Source organism: Chelonia mydas, chromosome 5, assembly GCF_015237465.2.
Source record: "Chelonia mydas isolate rCheMyd1 chromosome 5, rCheMyd1.pri.v2, whole genome shotgun sequence".
NCBI lineage: Eukaryota > Metazoa > Chordata > Testudines > Cheloniidae > Chelonia > Chelonia mydas.
The window spans coordinates 45,478,746-45,499,475 of record NC_051245.2 but is presented as its reverse complement, the minus strand read 5'-3'; the positions used below and the strand labels follow the sequence as shown (position 1 = coordinate 45,499,475).

Genomic DNA, 20,730 nt, shown 5'->3' with positions numbered 1-20,730 from the left:
ATCTTTGTTTTTCTGAGTTTGAACTGTAATTGCAGCGCAAAGTAGATACAACGCTTTAAACTCTCACATGAGCCATAACTCTGCAGTAGATACGTACAACAAGGTGAATTGAGGAAGAGATTGCTTTTATGTTAAACACTAATGTTACCTTAATGTGTTTGTTTTTAAGTTCTTTTCTTGTGTATAAAAACATAGGAAAACTTTAAGAAAAATCAATGTGAATACCTTTATCCCACAAGCCCATTCCATTGACATCATCTTGAATCTATAGTCATTTGGATCCAATCTGATCTTCATAGAATTATTTTAATTAATATTATATCCCACCTTTCTATTCCAATACCATTTGTTCAGGCCATCTTTGTTATCTACTATGTCAACTGAACTATTGCAATATACATCTTAATACATACACACTGATTTCAGTGGCCGTTTATTTTAAGAAAAGTTTAGCTCCTCTTTGACTATATATTGTCTCCCAAATGCTAAAACAGTTTACTGTGTACCACATAAGTAGACGTTTTGAACTTATACTTAGACATATTATCATTTTCAAGTTGTACAAGTTGTGGTACAAGTTCTGTTGCCATTGATGCTTATAGCAGAATTAAAGAAACATCTCCTGATGCATACCAATATTTGCTATGTCAAATGATTGTTGCAGAGGAACACCATTTGAATTGTAAATTAAGTTTTTTCTACTACTGATTTAATGATACATGTTGATTACCTCTGTTCACAGTGCTTGCTAGTTTGCATTTCTAAAACAGAATGCGGTGTTACCTATTTTCCTCCAGGAAATTACATGAGCATCTCAGATTTCAGACAGTCATGTTGTCTAAAACCTAGAATAAAAAAAATTAATGCTTTTTACTGTAGGGATTTTCAACCTTCTTGAATCAAGTCCCCCAACTAGCATTATTTTTTTTTTTACTTGGAGCCCTTCCCACTCACCCTACCCTTACAATAGTGAGTGGGATACTGCCACCTAGTGTTGCTAATGCATTTGTTCAGAAGATATCAGGCAGATTACTTAAAATGCAAGTCAAATGGTACTATAAAAAAACACCCCTTCCCTGTATTAGTGCTGCCGATGTCAGTCAGCGTGAGAAGTTTGGGCTTGTTTGGTATTGGAACTAGGATCTGTGCAAGGTTCAGTGTTTGAAAGTTCATCTACTTGAAGATGTTTTCTGTACTTTGTCTTCAATGCTGTAAGTCTGGAAAACCCAACTTTGCATGGGTATGATGAAGCAAAAGGTAGAAAGAGTAGAGAGCTCTGGGAATTTCTCTGTAATTGAAAGCCAGAAGTTTGAGAGAGAAAAAGTGCCGAAATGGTCCTCCTGCCTGCTGTTGTATTTCAGCTCAGTTTGTTATTCTTCTGCCTCCCCTGAAAGATGGCTTTCATCTACAAAAATGAGCAGATCATGAGCCCAGGCAAATGAGCTGCAGTCTTCTTGGAAGTAGTAACTGAATAATGCTTTCAGTCCCGTCACATATTCAACAACGGCAGCTTGTAAATCATCATAATTAGGCTTGAAAGGATTAGATTTTTATCAGTAAGTCAGTTTTACCATATACACACATACCAATGAAAAATATTTCTATCAATAATAATTGAAATTTACAGATAGGCAAAGTAAGAAAATGGCTGCTTGAAAACTTATTAGAGTTTGGTTTAAGGAATTTTACTTTGTTTATTTTGACATCATGTTGACAACTCATGTTTTAATGGTTATAAAGCTGGAATATCAACATCTGTCACTAAATAACTATTGTTTGGACCCCCCATAATTTCCCACAAGTGTGAACATTTAAATAGCTAAAAGTAAAAGCTTAAAATAAACAGACGTTAGCCACTACATTATAAAAGAATAAAAATCAAGTTCTGCCAAGCCTAATTGCCACCCCACAATCGTAAAGGAAATCTGAAAATGTGGGAAATGTTGTAGTTTCCACTTGCAAATCAAGAGGCTCACATGTCCTGTTTCTGAATAGAATTTGTTAATTTGTCTGATAGGAGGAGGAGCTTCTTCACTTGCATAGATGCATTTAGTGAATTCAGATGGTTGAAAACTTTAACAAAGTAAGCAAATAGAGGCAGCCAAGGGTAGTCATGAAGGTCTTTGCATCAGTTAAGATGATTTTAACCCCTTCACATAACTCAAAAAGGCGAAGTATTCTTCCTCTTGATAACTACCTTTGGTTTGGAGTAGTAGGTGGTGATTATTGTCATGCTGTCTGGAGTGGCTCACAACCATGACAACCAACCTCAGGGCAGACTCAAAAAGCAGGGCAGAAACCCCAAACTGGTTGTATGCTCTATAATTAGATTTCACTAACCCAATAACAAGGTGAACTCAATTTGCTCAATATAACAGTCTTACTGTGAACTGTCACTGCAAATCCCAAGGCATCAAATGAGTATTATCTAGCACAGTGGCTCTCAACCTTTCCAGACTAGTGTACCCCTTTCAAGAGTCTGAATTGTCTTACAGACACCCAAGTTACACCTCACTTAAAAACTACTTGCTTACAAAATCAGACATAAAAATACAAAAGTGGTCACAGCACATTTTACTGAAAAATTGCTTGCTTCCTCATTTTTACCATATAATTATAAAATAAATCAATTGGAATATAAATACTATATTTACATTTCACTGTATAGTATATAGAGCAATACATATAAATGATTGTATGAAATTTTAGATTGTACTGACTTGGCTAGTGCTTTTTATGTAGCCTGTTGTAAAACTAGGCAAATATCAAGATGAGTTGATGTACCCCGTGGAAGACCTCTGCGTACCCCCAGGGGTGCGTGTACCCCTGGTTGAGAACCACTAATCTAGCATTTCAGATTTCTGTTGCCTGGTGTATGTTGAAAGGGGTTGGCAAAAAAGTTCTTCAGAAGTGACTCAGTGCACAAAACTGACATAAACAAGCAGTTGTACAGCTCTAGCAATATCTGTTGTCTTCTCAAGTTGGATTGCATTGTATTGACTCATCTTAATATATTTCAACACTTGATGTTTCACACCACTGAGTTCTGAAATTCTGCAACTCACTGTGTTTGACAATGGAATGGCACCATCCTGCACAGCTGAGCTTTCCCCAGACATAATGGAACAAATCTCCTTTGCAACTGGCAAAACCAGTGTGTCTGCTGTGGTGTGAGGCTTATTAGTATGACACGGCACAAGAAGCTTTAAGATGCTTTGCAGGCAGTGTAGCATGCTTACTCATAGTACTTTTTGGCTGCTTTAATGCTTTGAGACTTCCTTTGGAAAAGTCAGATGGCTACCATTTAGTCCACGATGTCTCATCTCAATTTGCAAGATTTCAAGCTGCCATTAGCCAGTACATCACCACAGACAATGCTTTGTGGATGAAGTTCATCTGCAGGGCCAATAAATGTAAATCCCATTTCCAAGTAACTTTCTTCATGTTTCCAAACTTTTTGTTTTTCAAAGATGAAGCACTAGTACAATCACCGTCTCTTTTCACGCCACAAAAACGGATCCATTTTATGTACTGTACAAGGCAGCTATTTCTAATGATTAAGCACTAGAAGAACTGCAAAAGTGGATGCTCCAAATGCCTGAAGGAGAGGAAAGGTGTAAACCTCAGGTCTCTGGCCCCCAACTACGTACAATACCAGGTGGCAACCCCAGAAAATAGACTCCATTATCTGTTTGCAGTTATTTCCCTGAGCTAAATCCAAAGATAGAGTACTTAACCGTATCCACAAGATACTCAGGCCTAAAGTTATAAAAATGGCCTCCAGTTCTGTGGGTGCTGTTATTTACACCTGCATTTGCATACACTTAGTAATGATCTGATTGTACCTGTAGGTTACTTAAGCAGGCATCTGAAGGGCACAGACTTCAGGTTCCTGGCTCTACTCGTCCAGTTACCTACAACACTTGGTGGCAACACCGGGGTTCAGCCCATTGCCTCCCCTTTTTTAGCCTTAGGTCTGGCAATGCCCGGGGCCTCTGGGCTTGGAGAGCTACAGAGGTGCCCACATTGGCAATACCTGGACTTGTGGGAGGGGGCAAAGGGTGGGCGCAGCTTCTTGTACAATAACAGGCTCTTAATGGTAATTCCAGCCACTCCCTGCTCCATTTCAGCCTCTGGGTAGTAGCAGCATTAAGGCTATAGGCTGTGGAGGGGAATACCCGTAATGGCTAGGGCTCTGGACAGGGATTCTGGGAGGGGGGGTTGAGGAAAGGGCTCTGGCCCTGCTTCCATGCAAGCCACACACCCTTAACCTGCAGGCTTGATGCTTTGAGCTCTCCTGAGGGACTGGAACCTTTAATGGCGTTGCAACCACATGCGCCAGGTTGCTTTGCCATTCACTCAGGTTTGGCCTGGCTGTCCTTCCGCACTCCACGTGGTAGCAGTGATCCAAAGGCATGTCATGCTCAGTAGTTACATACAAACATTTCAGTTGTTTGGGAGAATTGTTAATAAAATAAAAACATTTTGTATCAGAAAGCAGGGGAAAATTACCTTTGGGGGGGAAGTGGAGTGGCAGAATTTTATTCGGTTAATGATGGATCTGATAATTTTTCATAGCAAACTTGGAGTTAATTTGTTTGGAACAGGCGCTTAAAATAGTGTTGCTTTGTCATAAGGGTCAGATCAGTATTGCCTAAAATATAGTGTTAAAAATAATGGTCTTAAAGTGTTTTACTTTGTCAGTAAGTACATGTACACTTAAATTCTGGATCGTTATCTAGCATATATCATACATTGCTACTAGAAACAGCCTTTTATTATTTACATTCTCTGCTTTTTTGGTAAGAAAAATGTTTTTTTTTTTTTCACAAATAACTTGGAGGGTACTCTAGCTGAAGCAACTAAGATATTATTTGCCTTGCTCTCCTTCGGACTCCCTCCAGTTTTCTGTTTGAGAGACAAGGTGGAGAAGGATGAGACTTCCTTTTTTAGGCATCCTGCTGTTTTGAGAGACCTGTCCAAAGTATGCACAAATTTACTGAGTATAGTTGTGCTCCATCTTTATTAGAAGACCATCTCCATTAAGGAACCAATTTTTGTTAGACCCCTTTGGTAGCTTCTTAATACAGGTTTCACAGTACAATTAATCTCTAGTTTTCTTTCATTCTAGGTGAAGAGGCTGCTAGTTGACCCCCTTTACAGTGCTAGTGGAAGTAGTTCCTTACCTAGAACAGTTGCCATGGGTAAAGTAGATTCCCACTCTGGAATATCAGAGGCAGCAGGCCATCCCAGTCTGAAAGCATGCATTTGGCAGCTAGCACGGTTGAATAGCACAGTGAACTCTTAGGCTTGTGGGAGGGAAGCTAGTGAAGGGGGCATTTAAAAGTAGTTGTATTTTGTACAAATGTCCAAATCAGTAGTAATGTGAAAGCATAACTCTACTGATGCCACTTCTCCCCCAGTATATTACAGATGCATAGCTTAATTCAGCTAATGACAGGCTACAAGATTGAAAAGTCATAATGGTAAATGCTTGTCTGTTGCGGGGGGGGGGGAAGAGTAGACCACTTAAAATTAGTTCTGAGTGATAAGGTGTTTCACATATCTGACAATATTTACAAGAATAAAACACCATAAAAGTTGTTAAGGCAACCCTTTACCCTAACTAGCAAAAGCATATCAACACATCTTGGTGCTTTTCCACATTCCCCTTGTTGTCGCCCTCCACTTCTGCTGTGTAATCATATTCCATATGGCCCCTTGGATTGAATGAATTTGATTTTTAGTCAGATGTTTTATATATGAAATCTTGTTAGCAAGTGAAATCTTGTATGGAGGTTGGATGGTATAGTCAAAAGGCAGGAGGTAAACATTCACAATTTATGATGTTGTCTATGTTAGATGCTTTTTAACTATGTACCTTGGTCAAGCAGGCAAATCAGTTTACAACTTGGTTGGGCAACAAGATATGCATTAACATGAAAAAAACCCAAAGTAGATAAGATAGGCAGTGCACAATTTTCTTAAATGTAGATGTTGTATCTTTGTGAGCACAATAATTAAGGAGAAATGGTGTTTCCAAAGTTAACAGCAGTTACTTTTTGCTGTTTTGTAAATACAAGCAAATGGCAAAACATAAATAGAAAATGAAGTGTAAAAATAGTCTTATATTCAAAATTTATATTGAAAATAGTCACTGAAAGGTTTTTTTGACCATTTTTATATAATTACATAAAACTTTATTATTGTGGTGTTTTTAAGCATCTTATCTAGTTGAGTTGCAATACTTCCATTTTCAGTGATCATCTTATTATATAAAGAAATGTATTGAGTAATAAGAAAATTTCCAGCTTGTGTAGAAATTGACAGCACTTGTTACATAAATACTAAGGAAGATTTTCCTGTTGTAAAACTTACCTTACAATTAATTAGCTGCTGTTGTCATAAGTCATTAGTTCATGTCCATAAGGTATGCGGTGTTTTTTGGCAGCATTGTATGTCTAGTCTTTTTTTTTTTTTTTTTTTTTAAGGCATAAGAGAGTCAATTTATAGTAATTATTTTAGCATTTTAAAGATGTCTTTTTAATCTGAAAATGAACCAGGGTTGTTTGTAACTAGTAATGTTTTATGGTTCCAGTGTTGTATCTTATGCAGATAGCTTTGCTACTAAATCTTGCTTTTGAACCATTATCTTTGCCAGATACCTTACTTTAAATACTATTTGAAAAAGTCATATCTCTTGTCCTGCACGCCAACTTTATGTATCCGTATATACAAATTTAGATCTACTCCACTTTCCTGTCACTCTAGAGATCAGAGAATATATTTTGCATAGTCAAGGGATGCTGATTCATGTCTCTTTGTCTTATAAAGCATTCTTTTAAGAGAAAAGCAATTTAAATTTTCCCAACTTTATACTATAATCAGTCCTATCGCTTGATATCAGGAATCCTAAACAGTGTATTATAATTTAATTATGACAAAACATCAGGCACAGCCAAGACAATGAGGTTTTTTTTTCTCCAGGGTAGGTTATAGAAACTTACAGGTTGCCTACAAATATTCATTGGACTAGTAATGTTAGTTATCTTGAAAATGAAATTATTATTTCTGGTTATTTCACAGTGAGTTACCAATTACTTTAAAGTGCAGTTTTACTCTGAAAAGTGACTGAAAAAAGCAACTTCTTACTCAATAGACCAGGTCCATGTTTGCATTCATAGTCATAGTTAGCCAGTAACGTAAAGAGATACGTTTTTATTACAGTTTACTTCACATTTCTCTCTTGCAGAGTCAATATAGCTGGGAGAATGAGCTGGATTTTATTTTCATTTGCACATCATTAACAGAATTGGTAACTTAAATTCTGAATGCAGAATCTTTATTTCTGGTGATACATAAGTCAGAAGGAACCCAGCTTGACTTGCAGATTCCAGGATGAGTTAGCAGATTCAAAAAAAATACAGGAAGAGAAGGAATTTTTAATTAGACGGTTTAAAACTCCTGTACAAACAGATTAGCTCTCAAAGGTTAACTGACAAACAACAAACCTAGAGCCGCATCCATCCTATATAACAATGGCTTTCAGAGTTGAAGTGCACTTTAGTTACTAGCTTATTAAATATAAACAAAATTGTTGATAGTACATATTTTTATATAAGTATTAAGAGAGGGTTCCAAATACAGAAAGTAAGGAAATGCAGAGTTGCGACAGTATAGGTTGACTTACTCTAGGTATACTATGACATACAGTACTAATACAGTAGGTTTTTTCCAGAGACGTGATGAATGAATTCTTACCAATTTATTCCATTTAAACCATTTTTCTTCAGAGTTCAGTAGTTAATCTAATAAAGGCAGTAAATTGACTAATTTCTCTCATTTATTCTTCTCAACCACATTTCTTTTAATATTTGTTTTTGCAGCCACAGTGATGGAATACATTTATTGACTATAGTCTCAAAAAATCTAAACACACATCGGTTTATTTTCAGCAAGTCAGGACATTTTCCTAACACCATAGTAATGAGCAATATATTCCCAACATTTGAAATGTTCCTTAAAGAGACATATACATGTAGGCATACAAAAGGTTAACTGTCTTTTTTAAAAAAAAAAAAATCCCACACTTTTACATATGTTGGAGAAAAAAAATTACATAATAGAAAGCCAAAGAAGGCTTCTACTAAAATATTATGCTTTTATTGCAAAAAATATTGAAAGAATTTTTTGCATCTTTAATATCACCTATAAAACAAAGCTGTATAATTTTTGTATAAATAACAGAAATGTATTCTAGTTCCTTTTAGATAACATACCTTTATGGCGTTATTCATTCTTTTAGATCTCCACAGTCACTTATTACAGACATTTTTTTCTTTGCAGGCATGAAACTGAGAATTTTGCCCAAGAAATTTGTTTTTAATAGATAATCCTAACGTCTGTCTCTGATAGGACACAGAATCAGATAAACTTATGTTCTTGACCAATAAGGGCTTGGTGCAATACATATTGAAGTCAATTGAAGTTTTTTTTTTACTTCAGTGAGCATTGGATCAGGTTTCTATTTCTTCTGGCTGTGAGGGGTTGAAAAAGAATAATATTGGGTGAGGATCCTCTTCATACATGGAAAAAACTTTTAAAAGTAAGTGAATTTGGGAGAATAAAAAACAGAACCTTTAAAAACTGAACAAGGATTGAATAAATGATAAACATAGGCCTCTGATACTGTAACTAGAGCCATGGGTTCCACACAGGTGCAAAGATGATGTCTCTTTGTGGCTCTATTTGCTGGATTGGGGCCTGAGCGACTACACAAAATTACTAATTTGAGGCCTGTTGGCTGCATCCAGTTTCTTATGCAATTTGCTCATGAAAAATACATTAGTAGCTTTTATTTGATCACAATAGAAACTAGTTTTGATTGTGTCTGTGTCCTACATTTTTATCTTGATGCCATGCTGACTCTACAGTTCACTTCTCTGACAGAATTCAATAGGCTATCTCAAAACTAGATGCATCTTCGCTATCTCTCCAGGAGACAGCATTTAATAGCAAGTATTTCCCATAGAACTCTTGAAACAGATGATATTTTTTACAGTGTGCAGTTTACTATTTGCTGCTATTCATCCTGTCTTTAGGTACATCAGTTGACAGAAACCATGGCTAATCTGAAGATTTCTTCTTTTGAATTGGCAGCTTCTGGTGAAGGTAGAGTTGAGACACCAAACATGTTAGTCTGTGGATGTTTACCTTTAACCTTGATAGATTTAAAAAATTCTTAGTAGCTGGGTAGTTGCTGTTTAAATGTTTTTTTACCTGGAGGAAATAGGATTAAATTTATTGCACCTATTTGCCATAAATCAAATCCAGTTTTTAAATTATTTTGTAATTGAATTGAAATGTACAAATCCAGACATCTGCAGAAAACTTTGACAAGCCTTCTGTCTAAATTATAGTTGCCAAAAGAAATATTAAGCATCCTGCTACATCAATATATGGTGTCTTGACTAACCAAGAATCACCTTTGATGTTCTTATGGTAACAGTCACATTTGTGCTGCTTGCTCTGTAAAGGTGCCTGCCAAAAGGACTCGGGTGGGGTTTTGGCCCCCACCCCCACTTTTTTTTTTAAAAAATACATTGAAAACTCGGGTTCTGGGTTGCTGGAAGATGGTGATAACTGGAGAATTAGTGGAATGGTGGCATCAAACAAGTGGAAGCTTAGCTATATGATTCTCCATGCCTTGTCACCAGGCTGGGAATGAGCATCTTATAAATCCTCCAGTAGAAAAATGAGAAATCTGCAGTTTACGTTTCTCTGAATCTTAAGGAATTGACATTTGTCTCATTTGAAAAAGCTGAAGTACTGGTTCTTTCCTCTAAGCAGTGGTTATTTTGAATGAAGTCTGATTATTAATCTAGTACATGTGTTCAGGCACATTTACAGGGATGTTATGTTCTGCATCAATACTACAACTGATATATAATGAAAAGGCTTCTTCTGCACCATTACTCTTTTGTATGTCATTGCTTTTGCATTTTTTCAGATGCCATAAGATGCCTTTGTACTTTAAGAATGAATTGAAGAGTGTCTCCAGGTTTAACATTACAGAGCACCAGAGCATGAAGGAAGGAACAAAATTCATTCCTTTTAAGAATGAAAAGGTGGAAGCTGCCATCTTTAAATAAATAAATAAATAAATAAAACCCAGATCTTTACAAAAATGTTGGATTAACCAACAAAACCATAAATATCCCATGCGTCCTTGATTCCTAAATGTATTTGTTGCTGTACCCAAAGCGTGCCAGGAGCTTTATGAACAAGTATAAAGTCATGTGCCTTTCCCAAAGAACTTAGTCTGAGTGTCTGATCCTGTGTAGAGATTTACAAGCATGGACCCTTATGCTCACAGAGTTCCATTGTCTTCAATACTTTGCTTCAGCAGTAGTCTACACATGCATAAGGATCCATGCTTGTAGATCACTTTGCAGGATCAGGACTAAGTCAGTGGTGGTGAGGGCTCAGCATCATGCAGGATCAGGTCTCAAATAAGAACTTTCCAACAGGGGTATTCACTGTATATCATGAATAACATTGCACTTTGTTTTTGTACATTTGAAACAACCAGTCAATAAATTCTTGACCCTGCTGCCATGAATTTTAGTAATAGCAGAATTGGGCCAATAAATTGTAAATTAAAAATGTAACTGTAAATTCACTTTTTTGTTGGTTTAAAGATGATCTGCAAATATTTACACTTACGTAAATAAACAGGCTTTCTATTAAGTACTGAATGCTCCCACTTAAACAGCTGAATTGGGATGTTTCAGTACATTCCTAAAGCTGACTTTGCTTTTTTCTTTTACATGGCATAATGTGCTGAAAGCCATCTATACTTGGTGATTTGAGGCAGTTAGTTGGCATGTAATACTACATTTTTGTCAGGAGGAGGGGAAGATTGCCCTTAGATAAGAATTTGTTAATGTATGTATATTCAATTGCTTTCCTTTTTTAAATTGAGTAGTCTGTTACTGCTGAGATCAGAAGATTGTATAAGTTTTATGTTTATATTGGCATTGATACTTTTAAAAAAAAAATATTGCTCAGGATGCGTGTCATGCTTTTTCTTAACGTTTGATCTGCATACAAGAATTTAAAATGTGTATTGCAGTTTTCATCCAAGAGTATCTAATCTTACTGGCCAGGAAACTGTCTATTTTCTAATATACAACATCTGAAGAGATGCTAAAACAATATCTTCACATATTTGCATAAATACTAAAGTGAACAATTTGTGTATAAACGTCTTTATGATGTAATTGACCAAAGAAGCTTCTAACATAATTCTCTCTCAGGCACTTGTGACCTGTGTAACCTCTTCACCAAGCAGGTTGCCACATTGCTAATTACAATTTTAAATAAACTTTAAAAACTCTGATTCCTAATGACCCTCTCATCTTGTCCGTCCCTAGCTGCTGGAGCCAGCCGTGGCCACTTGAAGCGCAAGCATCCCCAGGAAGGGCTGCATGGAAAAGATGGTACAGTCTGAGCTGTATCAATCTTTTGTGCCTTGTTTATGTGGGGCTGGAGCAGGAATGATTTGCATCCATTCCCTCCCTCTCACCACAGGCAGGCCTACATCTTCTCCACCCAAGGAGGAAGACATGGTGTTGCTGAGGCAATCAAGTGAATCCCTCTTGGGGCTGGTCTACACTATACAGGTTGACACAAGGCAGCTTATGTCGACCTAATTATGTCAGTGCCTACACTACAGCCTTCCTCTAACCGTTGTACGTGCCCTACTACACTGACATCATAACTCCACCTCCACGAGTGGCGTAAGGCTTATGTTGGTATAGTTAAGGCAATGGAATGTCTGTGTAGACACTTTATCCATTACATTGGCGGTCTTGTCAATTTCATGGCTCCTGCTGTGAAATTGACAAGACCGCCAGGCAGCTAGAGCCCAGCTGTCCTCTGCTCCCTGCGGAAATGTGCAGCTTCCGACCCTGCTCCCTTCCAGGAGCCAGGCAACCTTGTGAATTTCACAGCTTGTTGAGCCCTGGGTGGTGCAGGGGCGAGACGGTGAGGATGCTCACCACCTACCCTAGGAGGGTAGTGTGCACATGTACTGTGGTGGCTGTAAGTCGACCTAATATCGGTCAACTTAGGTTTGTAATGTAGACATACCCTTTGATGCAGAAAGGGGAAAATTTGTGCTCTGAGACACACCCCTACCCTTCCTATGCAGATCTAAGTGATGCAGTGTGGTGGTCCTTTGGTTGGAACAGTCTAAGGTTCTTCTAGAATTGCTGTGTAATGAGAATTTAATGTGTGTTGAGTGGAAAAGCTCTTTGAAAATGTTTTAAAGTTCTCAAACAGCTAAATGTGCATGTAAACTTAAATGTTCTTTGCTGCCTAGTTCGTTGAGGCCAAGGCTGGGAGGCAGGAATTCTTGTGTTCTAATGACAGTTCTGCCATCGACCAGCCTTGTGGCCTTGAGCAAGTTACTTTACCTCTCTATTCTTGTTTCCACATTTATAAAATGAAAAGTCAACCTCATGAACTACTTTCACAGGGTTTACATTAAGATTTATAATTTATAAGGGATAAATCTTTTAAAAAAATACTTGAAAGGCACTTTTTTCCATTGTTTACGTGCTTTGTTTCAAGAGTATTGGATTTATTGCAAAACATCTATTCTGAGTTCAGGGTTCCAAATAAGTAAGTAAATTGGGATCTTAAATGTTCTTCCTTTACTTGATAAAGTTTTTCTGTTCACTTAAGTGTCAGGGTTGATAGATTTAGAATTATGACAACAGTTTTTCTTAAATACTCTGGAAAGTTTGTAATTCTTTGTGCTGATTTAATATTTTGTCTTCCTTCACAAGACCATCAAAAATTTCTCAAAATCTAACGAATGTCATAAGCCAAACACTGATGGACAAACATGCAATAAAGCTGTGTGTGTATGTGTAATAGAGAAAAATCTTTCAGTAAGGAAATAGATTTTCAGTATGAATCTTCTGTGGCGTTATAATGGGAACTTAAAAAATTAAACTACCTCTGCAGTGTCTTTTAATGAAAGGCTTTATTGAAGATGCAAGTTTGAAAGAAGAAAGGAAGGAAGGTCGATCAGCGAACATGGCAGGGAGTTGCAGACATAGGGAGTAGTGTGGAAAAAAGAGAAGACAGAAATAGCGGACAAGATGAAGAACAATTGAGGAAGCTCGGAAGGAGCATAGGAATTGAGTGAGGGGAAAAGAGAAATTAGGAAAGATGAGAGCAGACATGTATTTTGGATGGACTTACACAGGTCTTTCTTTGAAAGTGAGGACAAGGATCCTGAAGCTTGTTGTGAAGAAAGAGGCTGTCAGTGAAGGGATTAGAAGAAGAGAGTGATAGTTACAACATCAGGAATTGAAGATAGCCATAACATCTTGGATATACTTGAAATGGGTGAAACGTGTCATCTGGAACCTCTCTCTTGCATGCACACACAAGTTTCTTGATTTAAAAATCTCTTGACGCTATTTATATCTAGTGAAGGATTTAAATCTGTGTTATTTATAGATTAAAATAATTCAGTCCCTAAAGACATGTTAAATTCCTCAAGTTTGATTTCTATAAATCCTCTCCAGGATTTGGACACAGAAGAGCAGAAATCACCCAGAAGTCTGAATTGCCTTTCCACCACTGAGCAAATAAGTTCTACTGAAGAGGAGGAGTCTCCAAATGCAAGAAAGAAGGCTAAAGTGGACATTGATGTAAGAAACAGACTAACAGCCAAAGAATCAGTTATCACAGATGGTATAAATTCACATCTTAACAGAAAAACACAAGATACTGCTGCATTTATGGATGACAGTAAAATAATAGAGACAGAGAGTGAGCCAGAAGAAGGTGAAATTACTGACTCTGAATGTGAGGAGTATAGCAGTGAAGATGAAGTAACAAGTGAAGAGAGTGTAAATTCAGAAGACTCTGAAAATGAAGGTGAATTATTATGGCTTTTATATACGGTATTTTCTGTAGTTTTTTTTAGAAGTCCAGTAAATAAATAAGAACAAACTATTAAGAAAATGAGTGACTCATAAAAATAAAACTGAAAAGGGATGACTTGAGGTAATTTAGCTTTAAAAACTGCAGTCTTCACTGAAATATAAAAGCTTAAGCCAATATTTATTGTGTTCTTTCCACTCTTTCCTTCAAATATTGTTAGGACTAAAAACAAATATGGATTTTGTTCTTGTAAAAGCTGTCATCTGAGTATATCTTTGTTATTTTGTGATGTTAACATGATACTCTCTCTGCTTACATAGACTGAATATTGTTTGTGTAGAGAAAATTGTAACAGGAGCTTTTAGACCTGGAAGCAATGCCATAATATGTACACGCTAGAGAGTGTAACCTATATATTCTAAAATTAATATCACAGTCCTATGCTTATAGTAATTTCTGGGATCAATTAGTGCATAGAATTACTGATAAATATTCTCCATATAAATACCATATAATCCACTGAGGGTGAAGCTCATCTACGCTGCAGAGGGCGAGCACAATCCCTCCAGACCACTTTAAGTCCTACTCTGGACATGTTCAAGTGGCCGTTGATGGAGTAGGTGTACAAGGAGGCCTCTATACCCCCTTTGAAAGGATATGTCTACACTACCAGCTAGATGAGTGATTCCCAGCTTGCATAAACATACTCGCATTAGCTCTCATCAGAGCTAGTGAGCTAAAAATAGTAGTGTAATTTCAGAGGCAGGGGCAGCAGCAGCATGGGCTAGCCACCCCAAGTACATATCCAGAAGGTTCAGGTGGGTTTGTGCTCAGGGCTGCCCTGACTGCCATTACCCATGCTACTGTGGCTGCACTACTGTTTTTAGTGTGCTAGTTCAGATGAGAGCTGGCATGAGTATATGTATGCGACCTGGGAATCGCATACTGAGCTCGTAGTAGTCCTTGCCAAAGTGTCTACATTGTTGGCTCTAGATAGGATAGTACAGTCCCACTGCCAACCTCTAATCTGTGGAAGAGGTCACGAGATCTGCCTTTATGCAGATCCTCTGACCCATAAACATTACCGAAAAGTGCATGGAGCGGCAGCAGTTGTTTTTCCAACCCACAGATTTGAGTAGTAGCTACAAGGGCCCTGTACTGCAACCCCATGACCTGGCTACAGTTAGGAAATGTTTCTGTAACATCCCATTTCTTCACTCAGGTTACCCAGGCTTTATGTAGATAAAGGGAACTCCATCCTAACTGATTTAGAACTCTAGTATTAGTATTTAATAATCCCATGTAACTGGTATGATAATATATTACAGTTGCATTTAAGAGCATGACTTCAGAGGTAAGTTTTGGATTTCAGTAAACATCAGAATTACATGCATGGTAATGACCATCAGGTGCTTTTGGTATAAATAAAGGCATCCTTAGAACATACTAGTCTGAAAAATGATTGCAAAAATAGCATCTTGGTAATTCGGTGGTTCTTACCTTGTGTCACCTTGATTAATTTTTCTCCTTTTATTCATTAAAAAAATGCTTTTCTAACCATCAACTCTGCAAACTCAAGCTAGGATCTGAAAGTCAAGCTCAGTTCTTTCTGGCTTGTGCATCAACACCAGACTAATAAATAAACTGCAGGCTGATATCTGTCCTTGCATCTGTGCAACCCAGTATCTTCAAATTGTGCCTTTATAGATTCATAGATACTAAGGTCAGAAGGGACCATTATGATCATCTAGTCTGACCTCCTGCACAACGCAGGCCACAGAATCTCACCCACCCACTCCTGCGAAAAACCTCTCACCTATATCTGAGCTATTGAAGTCCTCAAATCCTGGTTTAAAGACTTCAAGGAGCAGAGAATACTCCAGCAAAGTGACCCGGGCCCCATGCTACAGAGAGGCAAAAAACCTCCAGTGCCTCTTCCAATCTGCCCTGGAGGAAAATTCCTTCCCGACCCCAAATATGGCGATCAGCTAAACCCTGAGCATATGGGCAAGATTCACCAGCCAGATACTACAGAAAATTCTTTCCTTATTTACACCTGCTCAGCTTCATTAAAGACCGTGCTGTTGCACATGTATATCTGAAGATACATAATTTACCCCAGCAATTGGAATTCAGTTAACAGTTCTCTTGATGCACAAGAAGGAACAGAATACAGCTCATTCTCTCTTAACTGCGATAGCTCTGTAGTGCTAAAAAGTACTCAAAACTAAACTTTAGTTACTAAAGTAATCAGATATGACTCTGGATACCAATAAGGAGCACATTTGTTGAATAAGATTATATTTTAGATAGTTCCGTCTCAGAGTAGAACGACATTTTAAACAAAATGTTAATTTGTTTATCTCTAATCGACTATCCCTAAAGACCCATAAATTAATAGCATGTCAATAACTTCTACAAAGTTACTTTTTATGCTGATTGAAGTAAATATGCACTTCAATACATACAAGTAATCAAAGTAGCCCATTCCAACACATTGAGAAAAAATATTTCTGACACTTTGGTCTGGAAACTGACAAATAAGCCTTTTGAAGAATAGCTTAATCAAAGTTGTTCTGTCAGAACTGCTTGTACATTTCATTTGCTAAGATTGACACAGGATTGTGCCGGATAACACCAATCAATTGCAGTTGAGGTATGGCTAAATCCTTTCAAAGCATGTGAAAAGTTAGAGGATTGTGATATCACAGTTGTAGGCTTTGCTTTTTACTAATACTTATTTTTTATAAATATAGATGAAGAGAGAATTTGGCCTCCATGTATCAGAGTAATTGTAATTAGATCACCAGTACTGCAGACTGGATCACTTTATATCATCACAGCTGTTAAAACTGCTACAATTGGAAGGTAAAATTGACTGGAATCTGTGCAGTCCTGGCTCATGTCTGACATTGAAAATTTGTGTGCTGAGTCACTAGGTTTGTGTCCATCTTCTTCTACATTAGAAATTCTGAAGTTTTGGTATAGTAATAACCAGTAGATTGCAAATGAGTGCAGTGTGATTAGCTGCAGTGAATTCAGTGAAATCTATTATCACCTCCCAAAAGGTGATAATGACTTTGAGGCCACTAAGTGCCTAAAATTATGTTAGAAATTCAGATTGAAGCATATCAGATATTTATGATGGAACCCTGGTCTCACATTCACATTCCAGTAGAGTTGACTCCACTCTTCATCTCTGAAATACATAAATTGAGTTTATTTTGCTGTGGGTGTCTTTTGGATGAGATCTTCAAAAAGTCCTGTCTGCTCCTTGTGGATATCGGAGTTCTCTTGGATGTATTTTATGCAAGAGTAGTGATATTATGTAAGAGCATTGTTGTTTGCCAACATTTCTCCTCCCTTTCAGCTGTGTAGTATGCTATGTGGTGGTGGCATTTCGATGGTGGGATATGTATATAGGATTTGATTCCACAAGCTCAGTAAATGGACATTGTAGTATACAACTTTGTAGAGATTGGAATAGCTGGAAATTCCCCCTAACTCTCAACCTACATCCTGAGGTCCTTTACTATCTGTACAGCCATCTTCAGTTCCTACAGCAGGCTCCTAGATTGTGATGACCGTCCGCTACACAGGAATTTTGGCCAAGGGATCCATGTAGTTTATAGTTCCACTAGTCATATCCCCTGTCTGATTCTAAAAATGCACACTTGTGCTCTAAACACTGCTGTAGAGACCCATTGAAGAGCACAAAGGATGCAGGATTCCCCTATGTGGTCTCTCCACAACCAAAGCCATTTTCATACAGGCGTCGTGTGCTTGTGTGGGATCAGCATTTTTCCCTAAGTTTACAAATTCAGCTTAATTATATGTTCATTGTTTGCTGCATGGGTTAGTATTTATAGATGTAACAAGGTACATAACACAATTCTCCCCATCATATATTGCATCACAATAGCTTTCAGTCTGTAAAGCTTCTTAATAGCTCAGAAAGGAAACTTGATATTGCAATTTGTACAAAGTGTGGTTCTCACTGATTATATTAAAAAAAATTTTCTTTAAGAAATAACACAACCAAATTAGTGTGACGTATCTTAAATCTGTCTGGTACCATGATGTAAGTTACATAATTATGTATGACAGAAATCAAGTTAATTAACTATTTACCTGTTTTACAGAGAGAAAGATATGCAGCATACCCTCCAGATTCCTGAAGTTGGAGTCAGTAAGGTACTTCTTAAATTAAGTTATTTTTGTATTGATAGATCAAGAAATTTAAAAGAACAGTGTCAGAAATATAAACCAAAATTTTAGTATGTGTTTAAGAGTCTTGCTATTAAAAGAAGTGGTTTTTTTAATGAACTTGTCTTTAAGCAGAGGAATGTTTTTAATAATTTCCCTGCAGTTTTGGAAACAGTACCATCCAAATGGATGGGAAACAAAGTAAAACTGACCAAAACCAGGAATTTAATTTCAGTGTCAAAGTGCAGTGAAATGAAAAACTTAAAAATTCACAATATAAATGTTGATTTTTTTAAAAATTCTTTGCATTTAAATAGCTTGTGATAGTAACACAGGAAGGAACTTATTAAATACAATTTTAATCTTGCGTTTCCCATTTATTCAAAAGTTTAAAACCTATTACAATGGAATATTCTGGAAACCTAATTAGGACTTTTTGCTGGTCATATCAATATTCAAATCCCCACAGATGAGTTGAGATCGCTAGCTTTTCATATGTTCATCCAATTTATCTTCTAGGTAATTGTTATGTAAAATGAGCTCTGAAGGGGAGAGGAAATTTAGTAGAATTCTCTTCTTTGATACAGGACAATGGAAAAATATTTTTTCCAATTAAGAGATTACCAGAGGCTAATACGATTATATTTTGTTATATACTCACTTTTATTTCACTAACTACTTCAATAAAAAAGTACAGACCTTAATTTTAGCAGTGTTCATCAAGAAAAGCAGTATGAAGTGAGGACATTTAGGCTATATAAACACCCTTTACACCTGTAAACAGGCTTCAGACAGAACCAGGTAAGTGGGGCCCTACCAAATTCACAGCCATGAAAAATTTATCACAGACCGTGAAATCTGGTCTTTTGTGTGTGTTTTAACCTATACTATACAGATTTCATGGGGCGGTCCAGCATTTCTCAAATTGGGGGTCCTGACCGAAAAGGAAGTTGCGGGGGGGGGTCACAATATTGCCACTCTCACTTCTGCGCTGCCTTCAGAGCTGGGCAGCCAGAGAGGGTTGGCTGTTGGCCAGGCAGCACCGCCCTCGCCCCGCCCCCCCAGCAGCAGTGTAGAAGTGAGCATGGCAATACCATACCATGCTATCGTTACTTCTGCACTACTGCCTTCAGAGCTGGGTGGCTGGAGAGTGGCAGCTGCTGACTGAGGGCCCAGCTCTGCAGGCAGCAGTACAGAAGTAAGGGTGGCAATACCATAGCATGCCATCTTTACTTCTGTGCTGCTGTTGGCGCTGGCACTGCCTTCAGAACTGAGCTCCCAGCCAGCAGCTGCTGCTCTCCAGTTGCCCAGCTCTGAAGGCAGCAGCAGTGCAGAAGTAAGGGTAGCAGTAACGCAAGCCCCCCGCTACAATAACCTTGCAGTCCCCGCCACAACTCCTTTTGGAGTCAGGACCCCTACAATTAAAACACTGTGAAATTTCAGATTCAAATAGCTGAAATAATTAAATTTATTATTTTTAAAATCCTATGACCGTGAAATTTACCAAAGTGGATCGTGAATTTGGTAAGGCCCTACAGATAAGCTATTTAAACAAACTAGGTCTACCAGTTATCCTTTGCTTCTGGTACCTGAAACATATTTTACTGAATCTGTTCCCTGACCATCTCTCCAGTTAATCAACAATACCATTTATCAGGATGTCAATTAAGTGGTTTCTACTGAAAACAGTGAAATTCCTTTTTCTACTATTAGTATCATAGGGCTGGAAGGGACCTCCTGGGTCATCGAGTCCAATCCCTTACTATTGCAGGCAATCTCATCATATAATCCTGTTCGTAAATGTATCAAGCTCCATCTTAAAACTAGTTAGATTGTTTGCCCCCACTACTCCTATTAGAAGGCAGTTCCAGAACCTCATTCTTCTGATGGTTAAATGATTGGTGACCATTAATGATCTTTTGGGAAAGTATTGTTCAGCTCAATACAGAGATGCCATCCCTCCCTATTTTTTTGTAATCCTAATTTTTCATGTAAGTATGAAATTATTAAGTAAGTTTAAATCTACAAATTTTGCTAGATGAACTATGCACACTTTATTTATATAGAGAAAAGTGTGGGTCAGTCACTCATCGCCACTTGGGTTTGACCAACACAGCAAATAGTGCCACAGTGGCATTCTTCACCACCACCCCAGTGGCACATGTGCAGACTGTGTAGTGAGGGTCTGATAGGAGGCATGCCACAGTGATTTTTGAATCTTTTGGAGGCACTGCTGGATTCATGGGCCAAGCCACAGGTTACATGTTGCACTTTAGCTGCCCTATGTGAGCCCTGCTGGACCTAGAGCATGCCAGCAGGCTTCACGTTGGGCATCTGGAGTGTAACACACAGCTTGTGGCTTGAGCTGTGAATCCTGCAACGCAAACCCCACTGACAATCACCGCAGCTTGCATCCTATCAGATCCAGGCCCAGGAGTGGCCAAGGTACTTAAGGGATTTAGGTGGTATTGGAGGGCAGCTTTCCTAGGGCCAACCCTACCATTCTTCCTGCTTGGAGTTGTGGGGTCAGGGGCTCAACAAGGGAGGGCCCAGGGAGCC

At 37.9% G+C, this 20,730-nt stretch overlaps 1 protein-coding gene and 2 long non-coding RNA genes across 11 annotated transcripts in view; 1 reads left to right on the top strand and 2 right to left on the bottom strand.

Moving 5' to 3' along the window:
• The window catches only part of AGGF1 (angiogenic factor with G-patch and FHA domains 1), a 37,493-nt gene that overhangs the window by 8,205 nt on the left and 8,558 nt on the right, over positions 1–20,730 (top strand). For 2 of the 5 annotated variants that reach the window (XM_037902972.2, XM_037902971.2), the window contains exons 6-10: positions 9,102–9,193; positions 10,010–10,127; positions 13,605–13,959; positions 16,722–16,833; positions 18,108–18,159. In XM_037902972.2, the coding sequence (XP_037758900.1) occupies positions 9,102–9,193; positions 10,010–10,127; positions 13,605–13,959; positions 16,722–16,833; positions 18,108–18,159 (729 nt within the window). The remainder of the gene's footprint in view (positions 1–9,101; positions 9,194–10,009; positions 10,128–13,604; positions 13,960–16,721; positions 16,834–18,107; positions 18,160–20,730) is intronic. The other 3 variants (XM_037902973.2, XM_043546294.1, XM_037902974.2) reach the window with 2 other exon arrangements.
• Positions 417–6,471, bottom strand: LOC119566669. The gene is made up of 2 exons (XR_005225975.1): positions 6,379–6,471; positions 417–845 (listed from the first exon to the last, which is right to left on the bottom strand). It is a non-coding gene; the product is annotated as an uncharacterized LOC119566669 (long non-coding RNA).
• The window catches only part of LOC114021076, a 35,540-nt gene continuing 22,072 nt past the window's right edge, over positions 7,263–20,730 (bottom strand). For 4 of the 5 annotated variants that reach the window (XR_005225969.2, XR_006290811.1, XR_005225972.2 and 1 more), the window contains one exon: positions 7,263–8,537. This is a non-coding gene — a long non-coding RNA (uncharacterized LOC114021076). Of the gene's footprint in view, positions 8,538–17,127; positions 17,165–20,730 lie in introns of all 5 variants that reach the window. The other variant, XR_005225970.2, reaches the window with a different exon arrangement.